The following is a 21,857-nucleotide window of genomic DNA, read 5'->3' as shown; positions in this document are numbered from 1 at the left end:
GATTTTAAGCATGTTAAAAAGGTCTGTCAGGTGTTTGTAACTTCAGGCTTGTTTAATGGTAGACTTGTCATGTGAAGTCTGAACTGTTGGTCTTCAAAAACTAACTTTAAAAGGTTGGAAAACTGTATTTATTGAAAGCAGTTATTCTTTGCAATCAGTCTATTACAGATTTTTTTCTTTTTTTTTTTTTCCCTCCTTGGAAAAGATGTTTAGACTTCAATGGTGAGCTGCTTTTCCCAACCTGTAATGCAGGGAATGAGACTGTGTCATCGTAAACATGTAACTGTTTCCTTAGCTGATAAAATCTCTGGAAACTTTAGGTGTATTTGTAGAGGCTATTTATGTTTTAGTGGAAAACATGTGAACGTTATGCACCATCTGTCTTACTGAATAGGATTATGGATTTCTATGTTACAGCTCTTCTGTCTTTCACTTGCATATTTGCATGCTGCTGCTGGCACCATCTAAAACAGTTTATTTATCCAACATTAATTCCAAAGCCTTTTCTAGTCCTAGTCTAGTAAAATCCAAACAAAAACCAATTTAAAGCTTAAACACTTAAGAGTGTGTGTCAGCTGTAGTGGTGTCTCCCTGTGTGGGTGAAGTTTACTGTAAACTTGGACATGTCTTTTATAGGGCCAGAGTTTAGTGAAATGTAGGAAGAAATGTGCAGTGGATTCACTGAGTTTGGCATCTATTAAGGAAGATAATGCATCACAGTAGTCTGAATAAGAGGAAATTTAGTCTAATTTCAAGCTGTTGATAATTAGTAGACCTCCCATGGAGAGCCATTATGTGAGATGATCCAGCTGGCACTAAACAAAGAACCCTTGTAACATGGTGATGACTGATATTGCTTTTATTTTTCATGATACCTTCTGATATCAAAATCATCAGTACAGTATGACTAAGGATTGTTACAGTATGCACTTGGAGTATGAGGGACCTGAGGGGCTGTTTGCATGGGTTTCACCCCCCTCTCTGATCCTGCTGTTGTGAACTTTTCCCCCACAGTCAAGGCCACAGCATGAGGGAGGAAGTATATGCAGTCCTTTCACCCATCCTTCTCAGAGATAGGATTTCTTTTCTCATCCATACTATTTCCAGAAGCAAAGAACTCCTTATCCCTTCTCCTTCCAGCCTGTTTTGGCAACCTGCTAGGGGAGAAGAGAGGGTAGTGCCAGTGAGGAGAGCACAGATAACTTCCGAGACCTTGACTTTCTGCTGTTGAATAGAATCAGCTGTGCAGGTGTGTGGCCACAGCTCAGGAGAGTGCCCAGAACCATGCTGGGTCAGGCTGGAGAAGCTTTTGTGGAATGGGACATGTGTCTGATCTTGTAAATATTCTGATCTCTGTTATCTGTACCTGCCTTGGCATTGTCTGTGTGATAATTCACTGCCAGACATCATGGAGTGTATGGTATCGAGAACCTTGATAACTGGATGTCATCATCTCTTGTTATAAACAAGGCTCCTTAATTGAAGGAGGATGACTGTTATGCCAGTGACTAGATGTGCTTCATGGTATTAATTTAATGGTTGGTTAACTTTCTTCAGCTTTAGGCTTTCTGAGTAGCTGAACAAAAGAATCGGCTAACAAGCCTTTCTTTAGCTGATCTCTAACTTCAACAGCCTTGATAACTTGTTGACCTTAGAAAGATTACAGAAATTAAGGACCTATGTGTGTTGTTTTGGGCAAACTTTGCTACTGTGTATTAATTCTTACAGATACAATATTTGATTCTCTCTCTAAAAAAAAGTGCTGTATTCTGTGCTCATTGTGAAATTTAGGTTAGTCTCCACTCTTTCGATACTGCAAATACAAAATACGACATTTACATTCTGTCAAGTTATGCTTTTGTTTTGTCCTTCGCTCCCTTACTAAAAAAAATCCAGTAACTCTCCACCAGATTGTTCTGTTTCTTAGTGACAGAATGTATATACACTTCTTGAGCTCATTTGCAAAGCAGCTCAACATAATTTGTATTTAGTACCTCTGTCTTGACTAATGCCGGTATGTGTGATGTTATTGAAAGTCTGTAATGTCAACAGGGATACCAAGACTAGAAAGTATCTTCCTTTTTGTTGAAGTGTTTAGCTTCCAGGAGAATCTTCTTTGCTTGAAAGAATTAACTAAAGTTTATCACATTTAAATGGCATTTAGTCACTTACTACTACTTAAAACACTGTCCTAATCTGAAAAATGATTGGAAAAGCTGCAATGTCGGAGTTGAATTTTTTTTTCTCCTCTTAGATGTTCAGAAAACATTGTCTGTTGTATAGGTGCTGGAAAATATATATACAGCTGTGGAAATACGTTTCGGGCCTGTTTTATTGGATTTATTTGCAGTTAGATTGTTTGCTTATAATCTTTTTGTGGAATTGCAGTCGAAAGATGCTGGTGCTGCACACTCAGCCCACTTTGACTTTCAGGATGGGTGGTTTAAAAAGACTTTGCAACTGTGCAAATGTGATTTGAAAGACAGGAAAAAAAATAATTTGGAACCATGTGATATTCTTGGTAAAATCTGTTACAGTGGCTGGAACGGCACGTTAATGACATGGAATGAGATGTTTTTCTTCAGGCAAAGCTTTGAATCCTGAACATGGCAGATGTTCTTTCTTCCCCCCCCCCCCCCCCCCGCTACTTCCTTCTACTAGCATCTTCCCTCTATCTTCAGAAGCAGAAAGCGTCAAGATAAGACAGAAAAATGACTGAGTTTTGGCTGATTTCTGCTCCTGGGGAAAAAAACCTGTCAACAGACATGGGAGAAACTACATGCAGCAACTACAAAAAATAACAATCTTTCTACTAATTCAAAGTTCAATATTCCGGACTTGAAGGTACATAGGCCCCATATCATGTCCTAAGAAGTGTGTTCACTTGTTTCTTTAGATGAAAACTGTAGATGGGGAATACTTGCAGATGTTTTAGAGAGAACAGCTGATTTCTTTTGATGGTTGTATGGATAAAAAAATAATTTAGACAACAGTTATCTTTTTTCTGAAATTCTGTGTTAAAAAATTATTCACTCTGTAAGTTTTAAATGTTCAGTGAGCTAATACAGCAGATTTTTTCCCAAGGATTATAGCAGTTAGCTGAGTAAGAAAATTAGAACAAAATGGAGACTTGTGATCCCAGTATTCAGATTATATGGTTTCCTTTGTTTTTTTGTTTTGTTTGGTTTTACTTCTGAATTGTCTGCTCCTTTTCTGGCTGAGACGCAGTGAAAAAGCTCAATTTAAAATACAGGGGTTGATCAAACAGCTGCTGCCTTTCCCTGTCCAGGAGTAACATTCTTTTGTTAGAATAGTGGATGTGTCTAGCTGAGCGTTCCGGTTTGACCTGCTAATACGTGTTACAGAAAATGGAAAGAAAACGGTTTGAACGTTACTGTGAGAAAGCAAACAACATATAAAATCTGAAAGCAGATTAATACAATTATCAGGTTATAGAAAAGTTATGAGTCAGTGTATTCATTAAGAAAAGGTCTATCCTGTTCATTGAAATGTTCTTGAACAAGAATTGTGAGCTCAGTTTAACTGGGTGAAAGCTCATCGAAGCTTATCAAAATGAAGAGGAAAAAAATGCTACCAGTCTGTCTACAGGACGGATCAAGTTCACATGGCGTGATGCCTTGTTCCTGTCTCTGCTAAGGAACGAGCCCAGGGCAAAAAGTGCTTCAGTGTGTCTTTTAAGAGGGTCTTCCAACTGCCATAACTTACGTTCACTTTTAGGCTGTCCTGACTTATTTCAGGAGATGTACTAGAAGAGACAAGAAGAAAGATCACAAGAAATGTCTGTCTTCTCCCAGGACATCCTTAAACATGAGTCAGGATGGCTTTCAAACTGTAGGGTGCCTACAGCATTTAGAAGAGTTATCACTGAAAACTGATGCGGCTGGTTAGGGTTATAAACGATTGGTTTTGTTTCTATTCTACTTCCTAAGACGGGCAGAAGCTGAGTATACTTTAAATACGATGGAAAATAGTCTGGCTTCTGTGGACCTGGTAAAACTGGTTTAAGGAGTGAGATCCTTTAGCTAAAACTCATTGAAACTCAGTGATTTAGTCTCTGTTGAACAGCAACCTTATTGCTTAAGACTTACTTGCCCTGTGGCTTGTGACTAGTCAAAACATTAGCTTCCTTGTTCTGCGTATAGCTCCGAAGAAGGTGGGGCATGGAAGGTGATTTGGTTGTGACGATACTTAATGTGCTCCTTTCTGCTTCAAGGCTAGAGAACAGGAATCACGTAAAGTTGAGTGGTCAAATACATAGAACAAAAATGCTACACTAAAAATAATGTTAATGGCATCTTGTCTAGATAGAAGATTCACTTATGCCTAATAATAGATCAGCAAGAAATACAAACTAGTAGCTAAAATATTAAAGGTAAGAAGAGTTGTCTTTTGGAGGTATCTCCAACTTCCATTGCACAGAATGAACAAAACATTGAAGTACTTGGAGAGAACCAAAACCACTTACTATGTGACCTGCTTAAAAATAATCACCCTTTGGCTGTTTAACTTGAGGATAGCTATACTGTTTTCGCTTTTTTTTATGTCTTAGACCTATTTGAGACTTGTTTATGAAAGAGCTAAACAGAGTATTTTACTGTGCTGTAATTTTCATGTTTGAATTTGTGTAATTTAAAAATGTCTAAAATGGTAAGTGTCATCCCTGGCCCCAGAAAGTTATATGTGTTGCTCTAGATTATTACATGAAATTAGGGAAGAAAATGTTTTCTGGAGGGGAAGGAATAAAGAGTGAAAGCTTGTAGGCACACCAGATACTCCATTACTCCAGATGCAAAAAGTCCAGACTTTTGTTAGTCTGACTGCTGCAGTACTCTTTTTATCTTCAAAGTTTTTAATGTTCTGGTTGCCTCCAGCACTAAGATACCTGATTACAGAAACTACAGATTTGATCTAAAGTAGTAAATCAAATGCTGAAGTGCTGAAGCAAGTGACTTCTGGGAAGTGCAGCCAATTCGGAATGTAAAAGTTGTTTTAACATGTTTTGGATGGCTGGAATGCAGGACTGAAACTGCACCGGAGTGAGTTAGATCTGATACAGTGCTGCTTTAGGGGTATCTTTAGCAAACGAAACAGTCTGACTTTGTTAAATCATCAAGTCTGAAATCTTAGAGTACAACATTTTATGTAGTTCTGCAAAGCTACCTGTTCAAAAGAGTTAGCTTTTATTGTCATTTGGTTAATCTTTCTAGGTTTATATGCGATTTCCGATGCATTTTTCTTTCCTTCTAGGTTGGCACACTGGATGTTTTGGTTGGTTTGTCAGATGAGCTGGCTAAATTGGATGCTTTTGTGGAAGGGTAATAATTTATTTTCACTAGCATACAAAATATTAAAATAATGATGTGATGGTTTGCTGAGTCCTAATAATACACAGGGTATTTCCAGCTTCCAGCTTTTTTGTGTTTTGTAGTGATCCTCTGCAGACAGTCAGCAAGCTAAGATTTCAGAAAGCTAAGCAGCTCTTTTTCCTATATCTGTACTTGAAAAAAAATCAAATCTGAATTTCATGTGGAATAGTGGAACATTATGCATTGATGAAGGGTGGTTCTCCCTGTAGTAGTGCTCTGTGCTGCTGGGTCTTGGAGAGCTGTTACGAATTGGGCCTGACAGCTGCAGGAATTGATGATGAAATGGAGTAAAAACTGTTCTTTTAGCAAGTTGTAGTGCTATTTACAGACTTTGAGAAGGTAACCACATTGTTTCCTAATCTACAGAGATGATTAAACAGTATTTATATTGAAAGGCAAAACCTATTAATTATGAAGAAACTGATGGTCCTTTGAAAGTGATTTTGAGCAAGTTTAAAAAAATTTCACATAACCAGAACTTGTGGAGCCATCTTCTGTTTCAAGGAGAGAAGTGTTAAGTAGCTGGGTTTAGATAGAAAAGGAGACTATTTGGCATGGCACATGTGAGTAGTATTAAACATATCTTTTCTAGTGAGGAAGGCAGGTCTTGAGTGTCAGATCTTAGATCTCTCCTTAAGAGGGCTTAAGGCTAGGGTTTCTCCGTAGCTCTTCCGTTATCTCTGGTGTTTCATTGTCATGGTTGCTTTGTGTTTAATCTGGATTCTTGGTGATTTCTACCTTGCTATCTATTTTTTGGAAAGGAGTTAAGATTTTGAAAGTACTGCAGACTTCAAAAAAGGGTTGCAATATAGTGAGATTACACCTGGGGTCAACCACTGTTACCTGGAGGCAAGGGAAGTAGCCTCACCTTGTTGAGAACTGATGAGTAGCAACACTAGAGAAGGATTTAAATAAAGTTCTGGCATGTGTTTGAGAAGTTGCTCTCCGTCAGATACTGAGCCAGGTTTGTGCTCTTGGAAAGCTTGCATGTAATGCAATCAACTCTTCCTTTTTTGATCCAATCTCAGGCAATTTCAGATCAGTTTCATAAATGGTATTTCTCAAAATGGCAGGGTTTTTTCCATTTCTTTTTTTCATATCTTCTATCTTTCATTTTTCAGTGTTGTAAAGAAAGTGGCCCAGTATATGGCTGATGTTCTAGAAGACAGTAAAGATAAAGTGCAGGAGAATCTTCTGGCTAATGGAGGTAAAGTGTTAACCATGATATGTGTATCCCAAAAGTGCAGGAGGAAAGGCAGTGATCCTGAAATATACTGAGTGCTGCTTCTCTGTATGATGTTCTGAAAGCCTAGTTTAGACATGGAAGTACTTTTTGTTTCAGGGCAAGTGACTCATGAAAAATTGTAGAATTCAGAATGGCAGGAAATTAGATCTACATGTTAAATACTCACAGAAACATTTTGATACTTTCGGGCTGTATTTTGTCATCACTGGCCTCTGTTGGAACATAAAAATTACTGTTACTGATCACTGTAAGCATTCTTTGTATTTGTCTGTCATCTGAATAGGTATGATTTTATGTAAGCTTTGTTGGAATACTCAGTTCTCAAATTGTGATAAAATGTCTTCATAAAACTAGTTGTTTCATGGAAATACTTGTTCATTTGTTATAGTAGAGTTGCACTGGTCTCTAAATCAATATTTTGTTTTCAAAGTCATTTCATAAAATTTAACACAACTTGTGTTGGTGCAAGAGGGGCTTAAATGAGTGGATTAACATGAAAACAAGTGCAGTGGTCCTAATTAACACGGTTATTCTTAAAGAGGAGCTTGGAGTAGTCTTTCTCATAGACGGCTTTACAAAACTGTTGCTTCAGATGACCCACATAATCTTTGCAGCCTTTTTTCCCCTGTTGTAACACTTCCTTCTCCCACCCTTTTTTCAAACACAGCAAAAAATAGTTGGTCTTGTCTGTACTTACCCAGCCATCATTGACATAATAGTAAATATCGTTTAGGGTTTACAGACATGGAGAAACCAATATCTGAAGGCAGAGGTCACAGATAACTTGATTGTTAATTTTCAAATTTCTTAAGCAACAGGGTCCATACATGTGAAGGTCCACAATCTGTTACAGTTCTCTTCTGTTACAGCAATCCTACATGGAAAATAATACATCAGTCTATAGTCTATCTTAACAAAATTGTTCTTTAAAATTTTAGTTGACTTGGTCACCTATATAACAAGGTTCCAGTGGGATATGGCCAAATACCCAATCAAGCAATCCTTGAAGAATATTTCAGAAATTATTGCAAAGGTAAGGTAGTTTGGTTTTTGTAAAACTTTTATGCTTGAACTTGAGATATTTATGCACAAAACTTGGTACTCAAAGCTATTTGTCTATTTTTTGTTAAGTTCATGTGGCTTTGGTAACAATAGTAGTGAACCTGGTGGCAGTGTCTGTGTTTTAGTAACCAAAGGGTGTATTAGGATGGGGATAGGATTTGGAGAGTGTTCCCTGAAGGCCATCATGCTGTCTTTGCCCATTTTTGTTTCCTGAGATCGCTGAGTTAACAAATACATAACTACCAGATAATGTCACTTACATTTAAGTCTTGCTGTACTGACATGCCATTTGTCTGATGTTTTCAAACTTTGTGGGCTACTAGCAGTGAACCAGGGAACAAACCTACCGTCTGAAAGCTATGGTGCTCAGTTGTGAGGGGGGAAAAATAAGCCTTCAGTGTTAGGTGAAGGAAGGCTCATTTGAGTGTTGTCATGGATTTTCCCCTTGTCTTTACCTTGGTAAAGTTTTTTTCACTTCAGGGGTTTAATTTGTTTTGTACTTGCTGTGAGCATAGATAGGGTCCTCAGCAGTGACTTGCTGTATTCAAACAGTGAAAGAGTTCTCTGTAAGCTACCCTTGCTTTAACGTCTTCCAAACTTTTTCAGTTGTTTGGGTGGTTTTTTTTCTTTTCTGTAATCTGCAAACTGGCTTTTGGAATTATCTGTGTCAATAAAATACAAAACCCAGGAAAAAAAACCAGCTGCTTCGGGTACCTATAGAGATAGTTTTTGGTGCTGGGTATGTGGGAACTATAATCAGGGTGGGAATGGGGGTAAGTGCTGGCAGACTCATGCTTTGCTGTAACTGTAGATTCTCTAGATATTAGTTTCTTTCCTGAAACTATTAGTTTAATTTTTTTGCAGAGATTACAAAATCTTAATACATGACTGAATTAAAAGGGGGGTGGTGGGGGGAACATCTTCAGCTGTGTTTTGCCTCATTTTTGGAGCTTACCTGTTGCCATAGTATAGAACTTGGTTTTGTAGCAATTAAGTTTGTTGAAAAAAGCAACAAACAACATGAAGGAATATGTCCTTTATTGAAATACTGTCAAGGATTCAATGCATGCTATCTTGTGTTCTGGAGTTTGCTGCATAAACCGTCTGCTCACAGCAAAGTTGTACTCCAGAACCAGAATTTTAAGTTAAATAATTGGCTTACATTCTTCATCTGCTTTAGGGACCTTTTTGTGTTATTAGACTGGATACTAAATGCAGAGGAACAGGTGTGCCTGAATCATCTTGTTTGAGGGTTTCCATTTCTCTGCATGTTTAGCTGTACCTGTCTTCTATACAGACAGCTTCAGGGATACCTATGTAATTAATCTAATTTCAGATAGTTTGAAAAATGTTTTCAATTATGAGCCACAGATGTGTGTCCATAAAGTGGAGAAGAGAAGGGAGATGACTGAAATTGCCTTATACGCTTGTAAGAGTGACCCCTAAGAGATAATGTCGCAGGACTTGAACGAGTTTTGTCTCAAAGCAGAGTCCTGACATAGTTAACATCTGCACTTTGGCATGTGGTTAAACATGAAGATACAGGAAAATTTATAAGCCACATTAATTAAAATCCGTGAAGCTTCTTGAAACATTGATGTTAAAATAACTTGAAAAGCTTGTCATATCACAAGATACTACTTTTCCTGTATGGTTTTACATTCTCCTCACTCACTACAGCAGCAGATTCTGATGTCTGCCAAAATGAGAGTAATGGCAACTGCAATAGGGAAGTCTGTCAGTTAAGGAAAATTATAGCAGTGTTGGAAACACTTAATATAAAAGGAAATCTACTGAAACTATCCATCAAGTGGTTTTAGCTTTTAACTTTCAGAAGTGTTGTGAAACCCAGTGTCAATACTGAAGACCTCGAAAATGGTGTCTGTGCCATGTGAGAGCTGTCACTTAATCTAGTCATTCTTTGTGTTTGAAATTATAGTCGTAAGACTGTTACGCAAGGAGACAACCTCAATACCCTTAATGGCCTAGTCCAACATTTCCAGGAACCCAGCTGTCTGCTAAAGTGCAACAGCTCAGTTGTATAGTTACAAGAAGATGCTTGTATATTGCTGATGACTCTGTAAGTCGTTTAAATTTCTGCGTTTTGGGATGTGTGGAAATAGGCCCATTAAGTTAGAGTGATACTTTCTTTAGCAATGTCATGAGTCTGCCTCATTTTGCAGTGATGTTTATGAGTTATCCACCAATTCTGCTACTAAAAGGAAGTTTGTATTGCCGCTTCATTTGGCAGTATTTCCAAGAGCCCTGCTGTGACACTGGGGTTTGCAGCTCTGCGTTCTCTAACATTTTAATAGGACGCAAAGCTCATTCTTGTTTATGGTAGACTCCAGTCAGTGCAGCAGGAACTGGCTTTTGTCTAAGCAGTTGTCTTTTAAAAGGCTACTGACTTTACAAATGAGAGCAATTAGAGTATTGACAATTAGGAAATGATGAATGGAACTAGTTTGTAAAAGCAGTGTTTGGTATCAGTGGATTTTGCTTTTTGTCATTAAGCAATGCATAGTTAGGCTGTTGTTGAAAGTTTGGATCCTTGGAAAAGGCAGAAGGGAGAGTTGTTGGTCTGGGAAAAAGTCCAAATGCAAAAAGTTACTGTCTTAATAGCTTCTGATTAATTTTTCCCTTAATGCTTTGAGCTGTAAAAACAAAAAAAAAAGTGCCACTTCTCGTAGTGTACAAAAATTTTAATGAGTGTGTGCTTTGTGATGCCTGCTGAAGTGCCACATGCTTTGCTAAAGGTTATATCAGTCAAAGTTATTAAACAACCTTAAATACTCATCTGTTTAAAAATAAATTGTCTTATTTTCAGGGCATTTTGTCTAAAACATTGCTGTATCTGTAAAGGGTGCAAGCCATTAACGTGTTGCCAAATGAAACTTCATGTTCAGGCTTTTAAAGACTCAGAATTTCTTACTACAGACAAGTAAACTTTTGTGTTACTATAAACAAGTTCACTATATAACTAAGTGATATTGCTTTTGAGAGACTTAATTTGTTGAAATAAAATCATATCTGGATCCCCAGTTGAAGTGTTCTATGCAAACAAATTGTTTTGTCAATGGCCTATGCCCAAATAAAGGGTGAGTCCCTTGATTGTGTTCGTATACTTGTCCCAGGGAATTTTTATATGCTTGTGCCTACATACCATAGTGAGGAGGCAGTGAGGGAGGGAGTAGCAGGATTACGATGCCAGACCAATGCTGTAGCACATTCTTTTAGTTATCCAACTGTTACTGAATGTATTGATTTTCAAAATGCTTCCTTGTATGAGGTGCACCTTAAAAACAGTATGATCGGATGTTTAAGACCTGTTAGTTGCTTTATTTGGTTTTTTGTTCTTACACTTGCTTCCAAGTTTACCTAGCTGGGAATGAATCATTTGTGATAATCATGCTAATTAATCCAGGGCGATGATGAATTTGGGAGGGAATGGCTTACTTAAACAGCAATGGCAAGCTGAATGTCAGAATCTGAGTCTAAACAGTAAAGTAGTTGGGACTTTGATATGAAAGTTTGAAAGATGATTGAAGGCTGCTGTGACAGTAAATGTAGAATGCTGCCTCTACTTGATTAGACAGATGTTTTTATTGTTTGAAATTGTATTCAAGTCTGAAATGTTGTTTATCTGTCTACCCTGGAACTGGCCCAATGGAACTTCACACATTCCAAAATACATAAATTTTTACTAAATGAAGAAAGTCTCTATAAAACAGATTTTTCCTTTATAGTTGTGAGCCGCTGCCAATGTAAAACAGCAGCATAAAAGATGACTTTGTGAAGGGAGATGGTGATATAATTTATTGTATTTTCCTTTGCAAACATATGAAATGGGAAGTAGCTCTGGGGAAAAAAAAAAAAAGACATAATTGTGGTAATATTTAGAACTGTAAATAGTAACAGCCACTTGGAATGAAGAGATGATGCATTTAGTTGATAATCTGTCTTTGACCAAGGCTGTTCATCTCAAGAAAAGGTGCAAACTGCAACAGGCAAAGACAGTGCAACGGTTTCTTTTGAAGTTGTAGATCAGGGGTCCTCAAACTATGGCCCGCAGGCCAGATACAGCTCCCCAGGGTCCTCAATTCGGCCCCTGGTATTTACAGACCCCCCTGCCCACCCCCCCCACCCCCACCCCCCGCCGGGGGTTGCGGGGGGGAAACCAAGCAGCCTGCCACTTCATCCGCGCGCCGGCCCCCTGGTTAAAAAGTTTGAGGACCCCTGTTGTAGATGATGCAAAGCAATAATGCTTGGGTTACTTAATTCTTGATTTGCTGCTCAAAACTGTACCATCATTCTTGTCACTGAAACTCTGAGAGGAAAAGTATAATGAGAAGTGAGGTAACAGCTGGAGGAAATGGTACCCAGTGTTCACAAGTGTACAGCTGGGTGCAGTAGTGTGTCCAGCTGATGCCAGAAGAGGTTGTGTAATTTCTATTGCTGGCTGATTTTCCCTTAAAGGAATTCTACATATTAGAGTTTTCTGAGTTTTGAGTGAAGTTTGTCAAACACTAGAGAAATAAGCATTTTAACTTGTGTATTTTTTATTAAGTTCTTCTTGGCAGATCTAAGCTTTGAAATTAAGAAATCATTTTAAAACTATTCTAGTTCTTGAGATACTGTTACTTTTCTGTCTTCAAGGGAGTAAACCAGATTGACAATGATCTAAAAGCAAGAGCCTCAGCATACAATAATCTGAAAGGGAACCTTCAGAATCTGGAAAGAAAGAATGCGTAAGTCATGTTGGTTTTTGCTAATGTAGCATAGGAAAGTTATCTACCCATGAAAACTTAGTAATGCGTGAAGAGGGACAAGCTCTAAGCTTGATGTATTTTTAAGGTGTTTATCAATCTTGAATAGCAGCTGTCATAAAAGCACGTTTATTACCAGCTGTCTTGTTGGTAATAGCTCACTTGTGATTGATAAGCAAATATGAAATACACAAAAGCATGTACAAATAGTACAAATTGCTGGAGCTTTTGAGAGAAGCTTGCTGTTAAAATCGTGCGTAACACTACTGACTTCAGTGTCTGTCTAAACAAGGTAATCTTTCCCTTTTCTGCAATTTATGTTTCAAGCATGTCAATATTACTGGATTTCTTCCCTCAGAATTAACCAGCAGAGACAGCTGTTGCATACATGCAGATAATAAATTAAACAAGGACTGCATGCTGTCTTGTCACGTACCTGTGATGATTATCTGAAATCCAGTGGACGTACAGTAGCTTGCGCAAATATGGTTGATTAATTTGACCCAACCCTACCATTACGATTAATGGTACGAGCCTGCTGGCCGATTCAGAGCCATGGGTCATACTGATGATAGCCGTTTTATGAGTGAGCCATAAGTTACGTGTTAAGCCATGGTAATTTGTCAGCTAAGCCCTATTAAATCTGTGTATTTTCTTAGTCTTTTGTGAATATGAGGTAACAAGCTGCTTTGGATTTTTATTGAGGTTCTGTATGTAGGTCTGTAGTAGGTTAGTTGTAAGTTGGGTTCCATATACTAGTCTTCACAATTAATGATTTTAATGGTTGTTGTGTTTTTAAAGCGCTTTTTAAGAGAGTTTAAAAGGCTTCTTAAATGAGTGAGGTATTGGGAATATGGAAATGGCGCACAGCAGTGGAGCTACTGATAAAAACTTTCAGTGACTTTAGACAGTAAGATTTGAAATATGTATGAGGATGTTTTGTTTGCTCTGCTAATAGCAAATGCTTAGGTAAAATACATTTTAGAAAATGTTGTCCAGATTAATTCAGTTCTTAAATATGTATTTACTCTGGTTATCTTTGTTTTTCTGCAGGGGAAGCTTGCTAACCAGAAGTCTTGCTGATATTGTAAAGAAAGAGGACTTTGTACTCGATTCAGAATATTTGGTCACGTTATTAGTGATTGTTCCGAAGTAAGTTTATTGTCTGTCCTAAGAGCAGAATAAAACCAGAAATTTGAATCAAATGAGAGATCCCACAACCTTGTAAAATTTAAGAAAGGGCATCAAAATTTATTTGGAGTTTTCTTGGATGAACAAACACAAACGTTTGAATGGTTAGTAGAGGCAAATGAGCCTGGGTGCCTGTGTTCCATTGTTCATGGGAACTCATCATAAGAAATGCTGAGTGCTCGTGAATTTCTTTAAGTAACTGGAGATTAGATTTATATCTCTAATATTAGTTGGTGACTAGTCATGTTGCAGAAGTTACTTACAAAAATAGTAAGTACTGAGCAAAAACATGACTTGTTTTACATTAGAAGGCTTAATGATTTAATTATCCTTGTTAGGACTATGCTGGTTTTCAGCCCTTAGTGAGCAAAGTGAACTCTTTACTGCTTTGCTCTGTGCTTTTTCAGATTACTAGAACACTGGGTTTTTTACTTAGGTAAGTCTCTACCAGTGGAACACTGCTTATGTCATGTCAGAGGTTTTTTGGGGTACAGGTTGTTCCTGTCTGAAATGTTTAAACAAAAAAACCCCACCTTTTCCCCTGGCCAAGGAAAATGGTGATGCAGATGTCCTGAAGACTATTGTAAAATGAGAAAATGGCACTAGACTGTCTTTTTGGAGCTGTGAACAAAGAAAGCTTCTAACTTGTGAAGATGGCCGGTAGGCTGTTTGTCACATGAAGGCAAAACAGTTTTGCAGTGGCTTTAGCACAGGAGTCCTCAAACTACAGCCTGCGGGCTGCATACGGCCCCCCAGGGTCCTCAATCCAGCCCCGGTATTTACAGACACCCCCCCCCCCCCCCGCCGGGGGTTGGGGGGGAAACCAAGCAGCCGTAGATGACTGCCTGCCACTTCATCTGCGCGCTGGCCCCCTGGTTAAAAAGTTTGAGGAACCTTGGTTTAGCAGAAAACAGGTGGTTAGTGTATCTCAACTGTTATTTTACCTTTGACTTTGTTTTGGTGTTGAAAGGGTGGAACCTCTTCGCCACCAACTACAGAAAGTCAGGGCTTTCAACATTCTCAGTCCTTCAGACAAATGCAGGACTTTGGGGAACCCATCTTTAATTGTGGGAAAAGTTTTCCTGTTAGTAACTCAGAAGAGCAGAGTTATACAAGGAGTTTCTGATAAACCTAGACAGTTAAGTCCACTTGGTCCCCTGCACTTAATGATGACTAATATAATTTCACAGTTCTTCGAGTTCAAAAATTTCATGCTTGTAAACTTATATGAAGACTGAAGATAAAGTATGTTACTTTTGCTATCATTAAGATTATTGCTAAATAGACTATAAAACCAGCACGAGGACTGTCCCTGATGTCTTGTGTAATTCTGACAACCTACACCTGTTTGGTGTAGGTGGTGATTAAATGTTTTTAGTCATTCAGTGTTATTGGAAAAACTTGATCCATTAATTTAAGATTTCTTACTGCAGTACTGAAAGTCTAACCATAACCCGTGTGTTCTGTAGGTTAAATTATAACGACTGGGTTAAGCAATATGAAACTCTAGCAGAGATGGTTGTACCACGTTCCAGCAAGTAAGTTGTTAAATGCTACATCTCATATTTGTATGTGCTGTATTTTGGAAGTGTTCTTTATCTGTAGTGACTTTGAATTTTAGTGATTGGTCAAACACTTGTCAGAATGTCTAGCTTTATGGTTTTATCTGATCAAATAATTTTGTTGTGGTTGAGGAAGGATTCAAAGGAACTTATACTCTAGGGTTAACAGAATTATCAAACTAACTTAGGTGGGGAAAGTAAAAAAATTGGAAAGTTAATCTAGTTCAGGCCAGGCACACTCAGCTTCAAGCTAGTGCATGGTAGCGCTCAGCAACAAATACTAGCTGCTAGCCTGTAAGCTTTATGCCTGTCTTCAGAAGACTTGAAGCAAGTTACATATACTTTTTTGGGGCTGTTCAAAAATGAAGACCTGAAAGTGTAGATGGCTTTCTTGTGTGCAAAGAAAAGTAACTTGCCTCTTCCGGGCTAACAAAGCCCCTTGGTACCAAGCTGGTGCTTCGTGTCTGTGATGGGCAAGACTGAGGCCTGGATTTGATAGTACTGTTAAGCCACTTCAGCCGTTTTGTAACCGCGTTGAAAGTAAAGTCAATGTGTAGCACAGAGAATTGATGTATTATTAATTTTAACTGAGGGTTTTGATCAGGTAGATCAAAATTACCAGCTTTATGCCAGTTAAAAAATCTGAACTTCTTCTGGTTAACTTCACATTTGAGTTGCATCAACTTAAGCCTAGTGGGAGATCTGCTAATAGTTCTTAATTATGGGGAAACCATGACCTAGGGGTACCTTAAGAGGCATCTTGTTAAACTGTTGGATAATGCTTGTATTGAAGACAGTCTGACACTGAGGAACAGTCTAAATCTCTTCATACTTTTTTCCTAAGGGGAAGTCTCAAAATAAGCAGTATTGTCTTAAACTATAAAATAGTAAATCTAGGCGTTGACTTTACAGCATAAGAAACTCTTTCTTACCAGCCTATGTCTTTAATTTGTGTCCTTTTCTCTTTTAAATCCCTTTCCTTTTTCTTTAAAACACACATTTCTAAGAATTCTGTAGTCCAAACTTTTCAGTATTAAACCAGCTTTAGTTCCTTTTTCTGTAAAATAATTATAACTTGAACAAATACACAGACATGTATGAAGTGTTTCTGAGTGGTGAGGTCTCTCAATATGAAATGGAAACTGCCAGCCTTTACAAAGGGAGTAATTAAGAGCAGTTGCTGAAGTTCCAATTACTTTCTGTACGAGGCGTTTAGTTTGGGAACTAATCACATCCGATTATCTACGTTTTTGTTCTTGCCTAGTAATGATAAAGTACAGCTTAAGCTACTGTACATCAGATCTGTGGTGACTTGAACCTTATTAATTCTGACACCTGCTGTTTTTTTTCTGTGTAGTGTACTCTTTGAGGATCAAGACAGTTACCTTTGTAATGTCACCTTGTTCAGGAAGGCGGTGGATGATTTCAAGCATAAAGCCAGAGAATATAAGTAAGGCTTGTTTTGTGTGTGTTCTGTCTCTCATGCTTTGAAGGATCTCTAGATAGCCACTTTTGATTTTATTCAATTTCACCTGCAGATTTATGGTCCGTGATTTCCAGTATAATGAAGAAGAGATGAAAGCAGATAAAGAAGAAATGAATAGACTGTCAACTGACAAGAAGAAACAGTTTGTAAGTTGGTATAAACTAGTCATTATAGAAACATGAGACATCTAAGACTTGTTATTGCTACTTTACCATTTCATGAACTTGTGATTCTGAGAAAGCATTGCAAGGATGACGTGAGGTAGTCAGCCTGCTATGCAGCTAATCTGCTCAGAGATAATTGAGTTCCTGGTAGCGCAAATGCTTCCTACTGTGTTGAACCAAGTGCTAACGTTGCAGCTGATAATATATTAAAGTTTGAAAATAGACAAGCATTTGAATGAAATAATCATACTGAAGAGACAACGGAATTCTCATTAAATTTCTCTTTACTTAGTATTGAAACACCCTTGAGCCATTATGTCCATAGTGAACTCTGCCTTCTAAGTCGTCTGTATTATAGTACAGATATTGAATATCTGTATATCAGATATTGAATATCTGAATATCTGCTCAAACATGCTTAATGTGCTGATCTTTTTCTGAAGTTTGAATAACATAATTTTTTTCCCCTCTTCCCTTTCACAGGGCCCTCTGGTTCGGTGGCTGAAAGTTAATTTCAGTGAAGCTTTCATTGCATGGATTCATGTGAAAGCACTACGAGTTTTTGTTGAATCTGTTTTAAGGTAATGAGGTAGACCTGAATTGTGCTTTTCTTCTTAGACTTTGTAAGAATTTGTCTACCTTGGGTTTACTGAACCGAGGTGTGTGGATGCCACTTCTCTAGGAAGGGGGAAACAAGGAAGTAGGCAGTAAGAATAGCTGATGGCAGTAACTCTTGTTGCCAGCTGTGGAATATTTGAGATAGATAACTGTGTATCTTTCTCCTTGAATAGTCTTTCCACCAGTGCTTTAGGAATTATGGGTACTCTGTAAGTTGCAGCAAGGCATTTCTGCTGATTCTTAGCTTGCTTTGAGGTGCTTGTAAGAAGACCTTACTGTATCTTCTATTTAAGTGGGAAATATGAATAGTTCAGAATAAAAAGTATTCAGGCTTTGAGTAGTATAGCTTGACATCTTAAAATATATGCATTTTCTTTAAAATGTGGCTTTCTAAGAATTTTGCCATCTAAACTTTTCAGTATTAAACCATTGAATATTCTAACTGTAAAACTTTGCTGCTCTTTTCTTCATATGTATCCGGAAGTGTAGTTTTTAAGTTGACTTAAGAACAGCTGTAGTTGTTCTGCAGAAGGAAGGACCTGGATTTTTTTAGAGTTGGAAGGACTTCTGTCTTAGAAAATGGAAAGGGGTTTTTTTTAGTCTTTTTGATAACTAATATCAAATATTGTTTATAAAGGAGACAACCAGAGGTGAAAAAGAAAAAAAAACCCAACCACATTAACTTGTAATCTAGCCTGTTTCTTAGCTGCTGTGGGATTATTTTGATGAAAAAATTGAGTAAGGAAGAAAGCTGAACTTGATTTGAATATTAGCAACTGTTTCCGCACACCTAGAAAGGAGGATTGAGTAGAGACTAGATTATCCGCCTAGTGGCAAAAGCAAAGTCTTGCAAGTAAAATAATTGTAATGTTCGAAACAGTCCAAGACTTCAGGTAACTTTGAGAATTGTGCTAAGTACTCAAGGATTTAAAATAATTTTAAAAGCATTTACACTTATGTTTTGTTATTTAAAACCTGAAGAAACAAGTTGTCCTTTATTTGATACCTTATGAATTACAATCTTTACAAAACAGAATGGTCTTGCCAAAATAAAAATGAGCAGAACTCCCTCTTCAGCAATAGGATTCTTTCTCAAAATAAAATTCTGAATAATAAAAGAAATCTTATTTCAGCATTTTCATAGTTTTCTGCTTGACTTCCTCAGGTATGGTTTGCCAGTTAACTTCCAGGCAATGCTGCTTCAGCCTAATAAGAAAACAATGAAGAAATTGAGGGAGGTTTTGTATGACTTATACAAACACCTTGACAGCAGTGCAGCAGCTATCATTGATGTAAGTATTTTTGTAACTGCTACTCCCCTTCAATATTAGGTTCAGTTTGTTTAAACAAAAAAGCAGTCTATTGGCATTATTAAAAAGCTACACTTCTCCATATTGTCCATAGTTCTCTTACAGTACAGAAAATTGTCTCCTTATAAAAATGCCTATTTTTATAAAAATTGTATTTTACATTTTTGCAAAGTAGATGGTTTTTGAAGTTGCAACCAATGCATTTGGTGAGCTGTCTGGTATAAGTGTCTCATGTAATTTCTTCTTACTGCATTCTTTCTTGCTACTGATGGGAGGATATCTTATAGACTGCATACATAACTCATATCCTCAAAGAATTCAAACAAAGTCAACTTTGATCTGAAATTAGACTTAAGGAACTTGACCATGTGTCTTTTTCTGAGTCTGGAAGGAATACACAAGTTGTCCACAGTCTGCAGTAACAGTGGCCTTAATACTGAAACAACTTTTTTTTTTTTGGTTGCATTGCTATCATTGTTTTTAAGTTAACATAGTTGTCCTTCTCTGCTGAAGGAGGCTGAATTGATGTCAAGATGGAGTCACCCTTTCCATCTGTAGAAGTCGTTATTTTCATGTTTAAAACTGGTTTGCTGGGAGGCTTATTTTACTAATTTGTTTTGTATTGAAAAGTAGTGCTTTTCCTGGTTAAAGATTAACTAAAGATAGACCATACAGTGAGTTTATCTGAATTTAAAAAGGCTAAAAATAATCTTTCTTAATGTTGTATTCAATGTGATGTTTTTCCGAAGTATTTCCAGGCCTTTTTTGGGGAAGGGGGATGTGAGGCAATTAAGGTGAAAATTAAACATGCTGAACTTCATGTAACTTCCTGGATCATTCAGCACCCTGTAACATTCTTTTCATAAACTGTCTGTTTAGAAGTAGTAAACCATAATTGCAGTACTTAGCCTTCCATTTAGTGGCAGTGTGTTTACTACAGCAACAGATGAGGATTTACTGATACAAAACTACTTGGATTTTGAAAAAGCACTTGTATTTCATTTTGAAAACTACTGCTATTAATTTGTCAAAGTTCTATCTTTGTGTGTTGCTTGAACGGTTACTTGAACATGAAAATTTAAGCCCTGAAGTCTTGCCTAGACTGTTTGCTTCTAAAACATATGAATGTTTCATCTACTTCTGAACAGGAGTCTGAATTGTAAGGGCGTAACTGGTTTCAAAACTTTATTTACAGGCAACTATGGATATTCCAGGCTTAAACCTCAGTCAGCAGGAGTACTACCCGTATGTGTACTACAAGATTGATTGTAACTTGCTGGAATTCAAGTAAAAGTTCCCTAACGTGACAATCTTTTCAGTGTTGGTGTAAACAAACAGAATTGAGGCTGAAGTACAGTAATACTTCTAACACTCTACTAATCCTATGCTTGCTTCTTATGTTAGGTGAATTTAACACACAGTGGTCCATCTCTAGACGTTTTCTTTAAAAAGAACAGTGTAGGTAATCTGCTTTTAACCAATTATGTCTGTAAATGTATATTGAGAGAACTGAAATATTTATAAACAGAGTGATTTATTTAAGGAAAAGCTCATTCCTCTTTCGTATGGTGGTCTGTGTTAATTACATTTACCATTGTTTATTAAAAAAACTTGTTTACAGAAGAATAGTGTAAATGTTCATGGCCATTTTGTTTATTTGATTTAGTAGATACAATTGTGTTAACGTTGTTGAACTGTGATGTAAAGTATGTAAAATTGGTATGAAATTGTGCTTTCTGAATGGTTTAAAATTACAGTTGAAGCACTGTAAACACAGGAAAAAAATAAACATACCTGTGCAAATGTGTCACTTTCTTGTAGCACGTATAACTGTAAATACTTGTGTTTAAACTGAGGCGATGTATTAAGTCGTAAAGCCGATGCTGCATCCTGCATGCAGTGGTACAGAAATACAGTTGACTTCAGCACAAATACTTTTAAGAGTTGCAGGTATTTCTTTTGCTTTGTGCAGAAATGCTCGAGTATGTTGTTTGGCCACCAAACCTGTGTATAGATGTTTTTCATGTTTGTATCTTTGACTCTAAAGAAAACAAAAGACAGTTATTGGCAAGATGGGAGTAACCTAGAATGCTAACAAGCTAGGCTAACCTAGGATTTTTTGAAATTTTTTTTTCAGTCAGTTGAAGCTTGAGGCTACTTTATGGCTTTGAATACAGCACTATTAGGTGCTCGCTTTTTAATTTTGACTGCATCCTTTCTGCCATACAGGGAATATAACATATGTACATAGAGAGGGGTTGTTTATTTTGGTAGCAGTTATCACAGCTATTACAAGTATTTTACATACTCCAGTTGCTAAGTACTTGGTAAAAACTGCAGTACCTTTTAAAACCGACTTGAAGTAAGACTGAGACTGGAGGAGCACTGGTTTGTCAAAATTAGCATTTGGAGTACTGTAACCACTGGATTTTTTTCTGATTTGGTCCCGAACTGAAAATACCAGTACTGTGAATCTAAGCAGTATAGAGTTTTCAATTACAGAATCTCTAATCATGGACCAGAAGCACTTTTGAGGAATTTGTTGTCTTTGATAAGTCAACATTAAGATCTAATCATTAGAAGACTAGCTTTTGAGTGCAGGAGTTGTATCTAGCTACTGATAACGACATGGGGTCTGAAGTCTATAAAAAAAAAAAAAGTACTACTGTGTAAAATTTGTTTTCTCTTCTTACTATTTTTTATGGGTAAGAGGGGAAAGAGTGATATCAAGTGGTCAGTTGTGCTCACACTCCCATGCTGTCACTTCCTTACAGAAGATAACAGCCGCTTGCTTTATTGACCAGGTTGTTAAAATTTGTGAGGAAGTGGAAGGGGTTTTCCTGTTTATCACCCAACTCCATCCCTTCCACTGTACCTGAGATAAACTACTTGGTAAAGAGGGGTGGGGGTTTTTTGTTCAATGGAAGCATTTAATCCTGCTTTCCTCATCACAGAAGGAATCAGGCTAAACTGTTGTCTGTGTTCTTCATCTTTGTTCTCTAGCGATTTTGTTTTCAAAGCCTTCCTACAAACAAGTCCAGTATAAAAGCTTAGGACTCCAGTAA

The 21,857-nt window shown here is 37.3% G+C and overlaps 1 protein-coding gene across 1 annotated transcript; it reads left to right on the top strand.

Annotated features, from left to right (window-relative positions):
• Positions 1-2,663: 2,663 nt before the first annotated feature.
• ATP6V1C1 (ATPase H+ transporting V1 subunit C1) lies at positions 2,664-20,602 on the top strand. The gene is given in 13 exon segments (XM_037379978.1): positions 2,664-2,747; positions 2,749-2,844; positions 5,269-5,336; positions 6,509-6,594; positions 7,572-7,666; positions 12,352-12,443; positions 13,515-13,613; positions 15,122-15,190; positions 16,572-16,664; positions 16,753-16,846; positions 17,348-17,445; positions 18,648-18,774; positions 19,988-20,602. Coding segments are annotated over 13 exon segments (1,149 nt in total). The 5' UTR covers positions 2,664-2,711; the 3' UTR covers positions 20,084-20,602.
• Positions 20,603-21,857: the final 1,255 nt, after the last annotated feature.

Source organism: Falco rusticolus, chromosome 3, assembly GCF_015220075.1.
Source record: "Falco rusticolus isolate bFalRus1 chromosome 3, bFalRus1.pri, whole genome shotgun sequence".
NCBI lineage: Eukaryota > Metazoa > Chordata > Aves > Falconiformes > Falconidae > Falco > Falco rusticolus.
This window is presented reverse-complemented; position numbering and strand designations above follow the sequence as displayed.